The following is a 12,794-nucleotide window of genomic DNA, read 5'->3' on the forward strand; positions in this document are numbered from 1 at the left end:
CAGCAACTTAAAACGACCTGGTACATATATAGTCTGCTATATCAAGACCTCATGGGAACAGCAAACACAAAAACTACAATAGATACACAAACAAAAAAGAAAAAGTAACCCAAACACAATACTAGAGTTAGTCATCAAACCCCAAGAGAAGAGAACAAAAGAGGAAGGGAAGAAAAAAGACTTACAAAATCAACCCAAAACAATTAAGAAAATGGCAAGAGGAACATACATATCAATAATTATCTTAAATGTAAATGGATTAAATGCTCCAACCAAAAGACTAGACTGGCTGAATGGATACAAAAACAAGACCCATATATATGCTGTCTACAAGAGACCCCCTTAGGATCTAGGGACACATACAGACTGAAAGTGAGGGGATGGAACAAGGTATTCCATGCAAACGGAAATCAAAAGAAAGCTGGAATAGCAATACTCATATCAGACAAAATAGACTTTAAAATAAAGACTGTTATAAGAGACAAAGAGGACACTACATAATGATCAAGGAATCAATCCAAGAAGAAGATGTAACAATTGCAAATATATATTTACCCAACAGAGGAGCACCTCAATATATAAGGCAAATACTAACAGCCATAAAGGGAGAAATTGGCAGTAACACAATAATAGTGGGGGACTTTAACACCCCACTTTCATCAATGGATGGATCATCCAGACAGAAAATCAATAAGGAAACACAGGCCTTAAATGACATATTAGACCAAATGGACTTAATTGATATTTATAAAGCATTCCATCCAAAAGCAGCAGAATACACATTCTTCTCAAGTGCACATGGAATATTCTCCAGGATTGACCACACGCTGGGCCACAAAGCAAGCCTTGGTAAATTTAAGAAAACTGAAATCATATCAAGCATCTTTTCCAACCGCAACACTATGAGATTAGAAATCAACTACAAGAAAAAAACTGCAAAAAACACAAACACGTGGAGACTAAACACTATGCTACTAAACAACCAATGGATCACTGAAGAAATCAAAGAGGAAATAAAAAAATACCAAAAGACAAATGAAAATGAAAGCACAATGATCCAAAACCTATGGGATGCAGCAAAAACAGTTCTAAGAGGGAAGTTTATAGCAATACAAGCTTACCTCAGGAAATACGAAAAATCTCAAACAACCTAAACTTACACCTAAGACAACTAGAGAAAGAAGAACAAACATAACCTGAAGTTAGTAGAAGGAAAGAAATCATAAAGATCAGAGCAGAAATAAATGAAATAGAGACTAAGGAAATGATAGCAAAGATCAATGAAAATAAAACTGGTTCTTTGAAAAGACAAATGAAATTGATAAACCTTTAGCCAGACTCATCAAGAAAAAAAGGGAGAAATGAAAAAGAAGAGGTTACAACTGACACCACAGAAATACAAAGGATCATAAGACACTACTACAAGTGACTGTATGCCAGTAAAATGGACAACCTGGAAGAAACGGACAAATTCTTAGGAAGGTACAATCTCCCAAGACTGAACCAGGAAGAAATAGAAAATATGAACAGACCAATCACAAGCACTGAAACTGAAACTGTGATTAAAAAACTCCCAACAAACAGAAATCCAAAACCTGATTGCTTCACAGGCGAATTCTATCAAACATTTAGAGAGGAGCTAACACCTATCCTTCTGAAACTGTTCCAAAAAATTGCAGAGGAAGGAAAGCTCCCAAACTCATCCTGTGAGGCCACCATCACTCTGATACCAAAATCAGATAAAGATAGCACAAAAAAAGAAAATTACAGGCCAATATCACTGATGAACACAGACGCAAAAATCCTCAACGAAATGCTAGCTATCTGCATCCAACAATACATAGAAAGGATCATACACCATGATCAAGTGGGATTTATCCCAGGGATGCAAGGATTTTTCAATATCCACAAATCAATCAGTGTGATACACCACATCAACAAATTGAAGACTAAAAATCATATTATCATCTCAATAGATGCAGAAAAAGCCTTTGACAAAATTCAGCACCCATTTATGTTAAAAACTCTCCAGAAAGTGGGCATAGAGGGAACATACCTCAACATAATAAAGGCCATATACAACAAACCTACAGCTAACACCATACTCAATGGTGAAAAGCTGAAAGCATTTCCTCTAAGATCAGGAATAAGACAAGGATGTCCACCCTTGCCACTTTCATTCAACATAGTTTTGGAAGTCCTAGCTATGGCAATCAGAGAAGAAAAAGAAATAAAAGGAACCCAAAATGGAAAAGAAGAAGTTAAATTGTCACTGTTTGCAGATGACATGATACTATACATAGAAAATCCTAAAGATGCTACAAGAAAACTACTAGAGCTCATCAATGAATTCGGTAAAGTTGCAGGTTACAAAATTAATACACAGAAATCTGTTGCATTTCTATAAACTAACAATGAAAGATCAGAAAGAGAAATTCAAGAAACAATCCCATTTACCATTGCATCCAAAAGAATAAAATACCTAGGAATAAACCTACATAAGGAGACAAAAGACCTGTACTCTGAAAACTATAAGATGCTGATGAAAGAAATCTAAGACAACATAAACAGATGGAAAGACATACCATGTTCTTGGATTGGAAGAATCAATATTGTCAAAATGACTATACTACCCAAGGAGATCAACACATTCAACGCAATCCCTATCAAATTACCAATGGCATTTTTCAGAGAACTGGAACAAAAAAATCTTAGAATTTGTATGGAGACATGAAAGACCCCAAACAGCCACAGCAATCTTGAGAAAGAAAAACAGAGCTGGAGGAATCAGGCGCCCTGACTTTAGACTATACTACAAAGCTATAGTCATCAGAACAGTATGGTATTGGTCAAAAATAGAAATATACATCAATGGAACAGGATAGAAAGCCCAGAAATAAACCCATGCTCCCATGGTCAATTAATCTACAACAGGGACTTCCCTGGTGGCGCAGTGGTTAAGAATCCGCCTGCCAATGCAGGGGACACGGGTTCGAGCCCTGGTATGGGAGGATCCCACATGCTGCGGAGCAACTAAGCCTGTGTGCCACAACTACTGAGCCTGTGCTCTAGAGCCCGCAAGCCACAGCTATGGAGCCTGAGTGCCACAAGTACTGAAGCCCGCGTGCCTAAAGCCTGTGCTCCACAATAAAGAGAAGCCACCGCAGTGAGAAGCCTGTGCACTGCAATGAAGAGTGGTCCCCGCTCGCCACAACTAGAGAAAGCCTGCACGCAGCAACGAAGACCCAATGCAGCCAAAAAAAAATAAATAAATAAATAAAATAAAATAAAATAAAAATTAAAAAAAATTAATTTACAACAAAGGAGGCAAGACTATACAATGGGGGAAAGACAGTCCCTTCAATAAATGGTGCTGGGAAAACTGGATGACTACATGTAAAAAAACGAAATTAGAACATTCTTTAACACCATACACAAAAATAAGCTCAAAATGGATTAAAGACCTAAATGTGAGACTGGACACTGTAAAACTCTTAGAGGAAAACATAGGCAAAATACTCTCTGACATATATCGCAGCAATATCTTTTTCGATCCATCTCCCAGAGTAATGGAAATAAAAACAAAAATAAACAAATGGGACCTAATTAAACTCAAAAGCTTTTGCACAACAAAGGAAACCATAAGCAAAATGAAAAGACAACCCACAGATTGGGAGAAAATATTTGCAAATGATGTGACTGACAAGGGATTAGTCTCCAAAATTTACAAACAGCACACGTGGCTTAATATCATGAAAACAAACAACCCAATGAAAACATGGGTAGAAGACCTAAATAGACATTTCTCTAAAGAAGACATACAGATGGCCAAGAGTACATGAAAAGATATTAAACATTGTTAATTATTAGAGAAATGCAAATCAAAACTACAATGAGATATCACCTCACACCAGTCAAAATGGCTATCATCAAAAAAATCCACAAACAATAAATGCTGGAGAGGGTGTGGAGAGAAGGGAACCCTCCTACACTTTTGGTGGGAATGTAAATTGGTATACCACTATGGAGAGCAGTATGGAGGTTCCTTAAAAAACTAAAAATAGAACTACCATACGACCCAGCAATCCCACTACTGGGCATACACCCTGAGGAAACCATAATTCAAAAGGACGCATGTACCCCAATGTTCACTGCAGCACTGTTTACAATAGCCAAGACATGGAAGCAACCTAAGTGTCCATCGACACAGGAATGGATAAAGAAGATATAGTACATATATAAAATGGAATATTACTCAGCCATTAAAAAGAATGAAATAATGCCATTTACAGCAACATGGATGGACCTAGAGATTGTCATACTGAGTGAAGTAAGTCAGACAGAGAAAGAGAAATATCGTATGATATCACTTATATGTGGAATCTAAAAAGAAATGATATGGGACTTCCCCGGTGGCACAGTGGTTAAGAATCCGCCTGTCAATGCAGGGGACATGGGTTCCAGCCCTGGCCTGGGAAGATCTCACATGCTGCAGAGCAACTAAGCCTGTGCGCCACAACTACTTACCCTGCACTCTAGAGCCCAGGAGCCACAACTACTGAGCCCACGTGCCACAACTGCTGAAGCCCAGGCGCCTAGAGCCCATGCTCCGCAGCAAGAGAAGCCACCGCAGTGAGAATCCCACGCACCACAATGAAGAGTAGCCCCCGCTCACCACAACTAGAGAAAAGCCCGCACGCAGCAACGGAGACCCAACACAGCCAAAAATAAATAAATAAATAAATTTTAAAAGAAATGATACAAATGAACTTATTTACAAAACAGAAACAGACTCACAGACTTAGAGAATGAAATTATGGTTACCAGGGGGGATGTGTCGGGGGAAGGGATAGTTAGGGAGTTTGGGATTGACATGTACACACTGCTATATTTAAAATGGATAATCAACAAGGACCTACTGTATAGCACTATTATGTAACAACCTGAATGGGAAAAGAGTTTGAAAAAGAATAGATACATGTAAATGTATAACTGAATCACTTTGCTGTACACCTGAAACTATCACAACATTGTTAATCAACTATACTCCAATATAAAATAAAGTTTAAAAAAAAACTGAAAAAAAAGAATGAAATAGCATATAGATACCTAGAACCATTCTAGATATATTAACTCAATCATTTCTAAATGTGCTTCTATCATCACTACTTTCGCCATTTCTTTGTGCCACTATGTTGATTATGTGATTGATTTTTTTTTTCCCCCACCCCATGGGGCTTGTAGGATCTTAGTTCCCCAACCAGGGATTGAACCCGGGCCCTCGGCAGTGAAAGCACAGAGTCCTAACCACTGGACCGCCAGGGAATTCCCGATCTTTTTCTTTAAATTGATTCACTTTTTTAACTTAAGTATTTGCTAATCCTCACCCTAAGGAGTGGTAGCTGTGAATTCATGGGTTTATTGGCCAAGTTAAAATAAACATATGATGATCATTATGCAAAGTTCACCTAGGTACCCTCTAACATCTTCTCCTACACTTCGCTTTGGGAAACACTGCATGAAATCATTGGTTATCAAGACAGCCTGGCAAAAGGGTGGAAAACCACTGGAAAAAAAAACCCCAAAACCCCACAAACAAAAAAGGAAAAACATTGGAAATTACCCGGGTTTGTGTTGTTACTTAGCAGGACTGGAATTAAAACTTTGGTCTTAGACTAATTCATTCACTGAACAATTGTTTGAGGGTCTGCTATCCCTCAGGGACTTCTTTCTTGGCCCTGGGGCTAAAATGGGTGCACAAGACATGCATGATGCCTGCCTCTATGTGCCCAATATCCTCATGATCAGAGATCCAAAACCAAAATACCAAATAGGTAAATGCAAGTGGTAGAAACTTTTATAAAATTAAGCTTAGGTCATTTTGTTACTTCTCATTAGCTTCATGTATATTTATGGTTGGTTGTATATATATGACTTACCATGTTCTCCTAAATAAACGTACTCAGTCCCAAGTGCCCTGGGAGAAGCCTTATTAGTGGTGCAGGACAAACTTCTACGTTTAGTTATTCCCAGGAGCATCTAGAATATAACAAGAATATACTTTCTACTAGAATATAACAACTTCCCTACCTTTCATTAACAACTTAATTCTTTTCAGTGCCTGTAATGTGTATCTCCCAGAGTCTTCACGCCACTTAAAGAAGCCAGCAAACATACTGAGAAGAAATGACTGAGAGGCACTTTTACAGCTTCACAGGGAGCTTTGATAATGCATTTTTAAATCATAGGCAGTAATTTATCTATAGATCCTCTCATATACGTGTGAAAGGATGGATGGAAAAGACAGCAATTAGATGCTGTAAAAGCAAGAAACTGGCAACAATACAAATGTCCCTCCATTAATTTGTGGTATATCCATGCAGTGGAATACTACATGGTTGTTAAAAAAAGAATGAAATAGCTTACAGATATCTTATTAAGTGAGAAAAGGAAAGGTTCAGGACAGTCTGTCTAGCATGCACTTTCAGGTGGAAAAAAAAAGGATACACATATAAGATTGTTTATGCATTGCCTATCTCCGGAAAGACATGGGAGAAACTGGTAATACAGGATGTCTTTAGCGAGGGAAGTAGCTGGTAGGGACAGAAGTGTGAAGAAGACTTGTCACTGTAGTGAGATGTCTTAAGAGCACACTCTGGGTTTAATCCCACTCTTCCCTGGGCCACTTTCCTCAACTGTAAAATAGGAATGATCATGATACTATCTACCTCATAGGGCTGTTGTGAGGATAAATGAGTTAACAATAAGTAAAGCTTTAGAATAGTGCCGAGGCCTACAGCAGTGGAAGGATTTGCTACCATGGCTCTTGAGTGCCCTTTGGACTTTGTGCAGTAGGTTAAGTATTAGCCATTAAAGTAATAAAACTAATTGCTAGAAGAGAGGACTGATTTCAGGGTAAAAAATCTAACTGTTCCTCCAAAGGACGTAAACACTGTATGTGTGTGTGTGTATATATCTGTGTGCATGCACATGCACACTAGGAATCCCCATCACTTCTGCTTCTTTATGTTGTAGGGTGACGTGTGGGTGTGTTTGGGGGTGTGCGCTGAGCCTGATTGGAGAGACACCTGCATCCTGACACCCCCCCATAGCAGTCTTCAGTACTCCTCTCCCACCCAGAACCTACCTTACTTCCTGATTTGGAATGACAAAGGAGACGAGATTAAACACACCTCTGGGGCAGACTTTTCATCTCATTCATTCATTCCGCAGGTATTTATTAAGGACCCACTCTGCATCAGATCCAACAGAAAGCAAGGCAAGCAAGGTCCCTGCTTTTAAGATCTTATGTCCTAGAGGGAAGAGACAGGCAAGAGGGATGGAACAAGATCACTGCAGAGAGGAACAGTGCTCTGAAGCAAACAAAGCAGGTCACTGTGTCACAGAATGACGTGTGGGAGGGTAAGTGGATGGGGTGGCCCAGGGTCAGGGTGGAGAGGCTCTCCAAGGGGGTGAGGATTGAACTGAGATCTGAATAGGGATGAACAGAGGGCCGTATAGTGGGGTGATGAAGACACGGTGGAAGAGTGGAACCAGGCAGAAGGAACCAGAGGTGCAAAGGCCCTGTGGTGGGGATGGAGAGAAGAAAGGTCAGCGTGGCTGGAACCTGATCAGCAGAGGGACAGTTCACTGGACAGATCTTGCTGGTTAGCCTTCTTCGGAGGCAGGAGGCACAAAGGCTGCCAGTGTGCATACTGCAAAATATTTACAGTCAAAAGGCAACTACCGGTTTTATGAACAGCACAGTCAGACCCACTGAGGTTTACTGAGTGTCTTTTCCCAGACTAGTCTCCTAGTCACCCCTCCGTTCTCCATACCCCCATACAGAGAAACCACAGGATTTCATGACTTCATTCTTCAAAACCAAATGTTCAAAGTCCCTTCAAGTAGGACCTCATGTGACGTGGTAACCCCAGGAAACAGAGTGGAGCTGAAAGACAATAGAAATTTTGAAGTCCAAAGATAGGATCTGCATCCTAGCTCTGGCCATTTATTATCCGAGTGATCTTGAGCAAGTCATCTCACATGTCTGAGCTTTTTTTTTCCTGAAGATTCTGGAGAAGACACAAGCACAATTACAAATGGAAGATCCCTTATTTATTCCTCAATTTCTTGCCAGGCAAGCAACAGGATGTATTGGTGTTTGGCCAGTGAACTGCTTTTATAGAGAATTCAATGCCACGGCTGACAGAGGGCCTTCTGCCTTCCACAGAGGTGGTCTGCTTCTTCTCCCAAATGCTCCATAGGCTGAAGCAACACTGAGACACACTTCTCTGGCTGCAGCCTTTCCAACACTCAAGGAGGGCGTTTAGAGCTCTGCTTCTTAGCACTTGCTGCTCTGGGGGTGGGAGGGGCTGACCCTTGTCGGGAAAGCTGAACACGGATGAAGGTATGACTGAGTGAAAAAAATCGCGTTGCAGGACCTTCAAGTTTTTACCGAGCACTCTTGACTTGGTTCACCAACAGACTAAGAATAGAGCGAGGATGCAGCTGACCTCTGGTCCTGGTGCATTCAGACCCCAAAACACCCCTTCTTTCTCCACTTCTTTTATCTGCTCTTCTCCTTAGGGCTGGCCCCAGAAGCTGCAACCACGGTCACGATAGCTTTGGGAAGAGAAAATCTAGTTTTCAACCTTCAGGTGGAAAATGCAGGGGAAAGGTTCTGATTGGCCCAGCTGGGGCCCCAGGCCTAGCCTCAGTCTAATCGTGGTGGCCAGTGGGATAGGTCATCTGCCCCATTGCTGCGGCCAGAGCCCTGAGCTGAAGGGCAGGGTCAGCAGGGACAGCAGCTGTCTCAGTGCTCTAAGCTGGGCAGGCATTAAGGGCCACAGGAACAGCACAAGATGCAACCCCTGTGCTCCTGGACCTATTACAATTGAGTCAGGGACAACGTTGATACTCGTTTAAAGAAACGTCCAAGCCAACCCTCAGCATGTGCGATGGATTTCCACAGAAGGTGAGAGAGTGCATTCAACACTCGTGTGTTCAGAGAGGTGAAGCCCCGGCTTGGTGGTGAGGAACTGGACTGGATAGTTAGAGGGAGGCCTGGCTGTCCAAAGACCTGGAAGCCACGTGGGGAATAACAGTGGATTCTACACCACTCCAGGTTCCTTCTACATAAGGAATAATACACAAGGAACAGCCACGTAAGGAACGTAGCGAGGAGTTGGGGGAAAGCCCCCGAAGCCTAGAAGGGGGCTCTACTCCCTCCTTAACCCTCCCCCAATGGTCCTCAGTGGCCCGGAGAGGGTCACGTCTCTTAGTGTCCCCTGCCTGACTCTCCGGTAGGATGGGGGGTGACATCACTTTGCCTCTGCCTGGTCTTCATTCATATTAAACCAGCTGGTCCCTCAAACTCCAGCATGCGTAAGACTTACAGTGGGAACGCGGATAAAAGCTGGTCTCTGAGCCATCCTGGTCTGGGGAGGGGTCCAGGAGTCTGTATTTTTAACAAGCTGCCCCAAGTGATTCTGATGGGGCTGGCAGTGCAACATATTATAGCGGGTTGGCCCAAAAGTTTGTTCAGGTTTTTCTGTAACATCTTACGGAAAAACTCGAACGAACTTTTGGGCCAACCCAACACTTGAAGGACAACTGCATGGGCTAATTTCAGAGGAAGGAAGGAGGAAGAGATTCTGCTACTTGTTTGTTAACGGCTGACTTTGGATGTCTGCAACAGCCCCAGCTGAGCAGTGATTTTCACTTAATGAGCAAATGAGCAGAGGAAAGAAAAAAATCATCCCCTGGACTGGGGATGGGTAGGGAGGGAATGACTGGGAAGCAGAGAGTCAAAATCGGGGAAACACAGATGAAGTGAGGGGGTGGAGGAGAAAAAGAGAGAGAGGACGTTCGTTCAGAAAGGCCACTTTATTGATGGAGATAAAACTGAAAGGAGTTCTCCACAGCCCTCCCTCACTCGTTTCAGTGGCTTCACTGGGCATCTGAGGCCAGCGTGGGCAGGCCTGTCACTGGCATGGGCTGGGCAGCTCAGCCGGCCCCACACTGCCTGCTCCATGTCAGGCGGCCACATAAAAACACATCACAGCACGTGAAGATTCGTGGGTGCACCTTAGAATCCCCCAAACAGTTCCCGTGCACTTTTTTTTTTTTTTAACTATTGTACAAAATATGTTAAGTAGGAAAGGTCAGCTGTGCTGTGACATCTGCAGGACGTCCTTTGAGGATTACCGTCCCCCAAACATTACTTCTTATTGCAGTGAAACCTCTAGAAGGTAGAGCTGTACAAAAAAAAAAAAAAAAAAATCTAAACAATTTTATTTTTAAGAAGAGCAGCAACTTAACACTGCTTTAGTTCATTTAAATTTTCTTTCTCAAAAATACATTCCTAAATATACAAACTATACAATCTTGTCATTGTAATGCTGGTTTTTTGTGGGTTTTTTTGTTTTTGTTTTTTTAATAATAGAACCCAAACTAAAAAAATCTGTTTGTCTTCAAACCGACAAGAGTGCTAGAGGACTCGTGACTCAGTACCTTCATATAACACCACATAAATAAATTTAGCCACAGTCTAGGTTCACAGCGTGGTCAGTGGAACAAAGGAAATACTTTTCTGGCGATTAGACGTCGTCCGCAGAGAGGGTCGGGATATTCAACCGAGGCCGGGTGAAAAATGCCATCTTCTCCCTGTAAAAGAGGCCATCCCTTTAAAGCAGGGTTTTTCACCCTCACTTTATAGGTATAATGGGCAGGATAATTCTTTTTTTTTTTTTTAATTTTATTTATTTATTTTATTTATGGCTGTGTTGGGTCTTCGTTTCTGTGCAAGGGCTTTCTCTAGCTGCGGCAAGCGGGGGCCACTCTTCATCGCGGGGCGCGGGCCTCTCACTATCGCGGCCTCTCCTGTTGCGGAGCACAGGCTCCAGACGCGCAGGCTCAGTAATTGTGGCTCACGGGCCCAGTTGCTCTGCGGCATGTGGGATCTTCCCAGACCAGGGCTCGAACCCGTGTCCCCTGCACTGGCAGGCAGATTCTCAACCACTGCGCCACCAGGGAAGCCCGGGATAATTCTTTGTGGTGAGGTTGTCCTGTGCATGTAAGATGTTTAGCAGCATCCCTGGGCTCCACCCACTAGATGCCAGCTGCAAGCTCTCCCACCCCTCCTTCCAGTTCTGACAATCAAAAATGTCCCTAGGGACTTCCCTGGTGGTGCAGTGGTTAAGAATCCACCTGCCGATGCAGGGGACACAGGTTTGATCCCTGGTCTGGGAAGATCCCACATGCTGCGGAGCAACTAAGCCCGTGTGCCACAACTACTGAGCTCACGTGCCACAACTACTGAAGCCCGCACGCTCTAGGGCCCGCGCTCCACAACAAGAGAAGCCATTGCAATGAGAAGCCCGTGCACCGCAAAGAAGAGCAGCCCCCGCTCGCCGCAACTAGAGAAAAGCCCACACACAGCAACAAAGACCCAACACAGCCAAAAAAAAAAAAGTCCCTAGACATTGCCAAATGTCCCCCAGGGGCCCAAATCATCCCTGATTGAGAACCACTGCTGTAGGGGACATTAGCAGGCCCAGCCACCTTCAGTTCCAATCAGAGGCCTCCAGAGTCTGAAAGGGCCCTTGGGCCACTTCCACCGTTGGTTTGTTTTAGATTTCCAATTAGTTAGAAATTAAGGGAGGTCCAAATGTGGTTAGACAAATGACAGTATATTTTACACGTTTATATTCCACAAAGGAATGTGTTTTAGCACATACACAAACATGAGTATCTTTTCTGAGAGGACAACACAAGTCTAAATGCAAAGCCCTCTGTGAATGGGAGGCCCAGGCCAAATGGCATGTGGCGCCCTCCCGTGACACGCCTGGGTCCAGGGCGGCAAGAAGGCATCTCCCTGAGACCCCGGCAGGCAGCAGGCAGCGCTAGCTAGGGAGGCCCCGCAAGCATCCATCACTCCCAGGCTTATTTATCATTCAGCCAATCCTCCGCAATTACTGGGGATGGAAACGCTAAGGGGAAAGGGTGGAGCAGGTGGCTGATTCATTAAACAAGAGGATCTAACACATGAGCTCAAGTTGTGTGGGGACTGAGCAAGACAGCTGAGGGAAAGCACCGCAGGGCTCACAGACTGCCGGGGACGGCTCGGCAGAGGGTGAACATCTGCTACAGAGGGAGCTGGGGCTCCGCTATGGAAGGGAGCGTGGGATGGGGAGCAGCGAGGCAGAGAAAAGAAGACAGAGGCTGGGCGGGCACGGTGGGAAAGGGAAAGCCGGCTGGCCGGGCGCCCACGTGCTGACCTGAAAGACTGCACTTCTGGGGGCTCCTTACAGCTCTGGCCTCGAAGCCTGTGCACGTCCTTGGCGGCCGACCTCATCATCTTGTCTGTCTGAAGCTCGCCCCTGTGCTCTGCTCGGTCCATCTGGAGGGCAAAGTGAGGCAGTAGACAGTCCTTAGGGTCTCTAGAAATGGGTCAGCCACGGAGGACTTTCTAGCACAAATAAGGAGTCTGCTGCAGTTAAAAGGTTTGAGGGTCACAGAAGAGGCACCCTGACGCTTCCTGTTCCACCATAGGATCCTCTTTATCCCGAACAATGAGGGGAAGTGATCCCATCATCTGTCAGATGGGACAGGTTTTCGGGGCCGGGGAACTGAATACCTGTGTGGATCTGTCAGAAGTAAGGAGACAGGGGCTACCAGGTAAAATGTGTGCTGCCTCTCTAATTCTCAGGGCCACCTAAGAAGGTAAATTTTTAAATTACCTCTATATTACAGATGAGGAAACTAAGGCTCAGGCATGTTAAGAAATTTCT

At 43.6% G+C, this 12,794-nt stretch overlaps 1 protein-coding gene across 2 annotated transcripts in view; it reads right to left on the reverse strand.

The window, feature by feature from the left end:
* Positions 1-9,869: 9,869 nt before the first annotated feature.
* Positions 9,870-12,794, reverse strand: part of WWC1 (WW and C2 domain containing 1) — a 149,933-nt gene continuing 147,008 nt past the window's right edge. The window contains exons 22-24 of one of the 2 annotated variants that reach the window (XR_014262048.1): positions 12,282-12,403; positions 10,516-10,668; positions 9,870-10,259 (exon numbers count right to left, since the gene is read on the reverse strand). Coding sequence is in view for 1 of the 2 variants with exons in the window: in XM_082456401.1 (XP_082312527.1) it covers positions 10,602-10,668; positions 12,282-12,403 (189 nt within the window). In the remaining variant the exon portion in view is untranslated. Of the gene's footprint in view, positions 10,669-12,281; positions 12,404-12,794 lie in introns of both variants that reach the window. The other variant, XM_082456401.1, reaches the window with a different exon arrangement.

This window comes from Balaenoptera physalus (genome assembly GCF_965194825.1).
Source record: "Balaenoptera physalus genome assembly, chromosome: 3".
Classification (NCBI taxonomy): domain Eukaryota; kingdom Metazoa; phylum Chordata; class Mammalia; order Artiodactyla; family Balaenopteridae; genus Balaenoptera; species Balaenoptera physalus.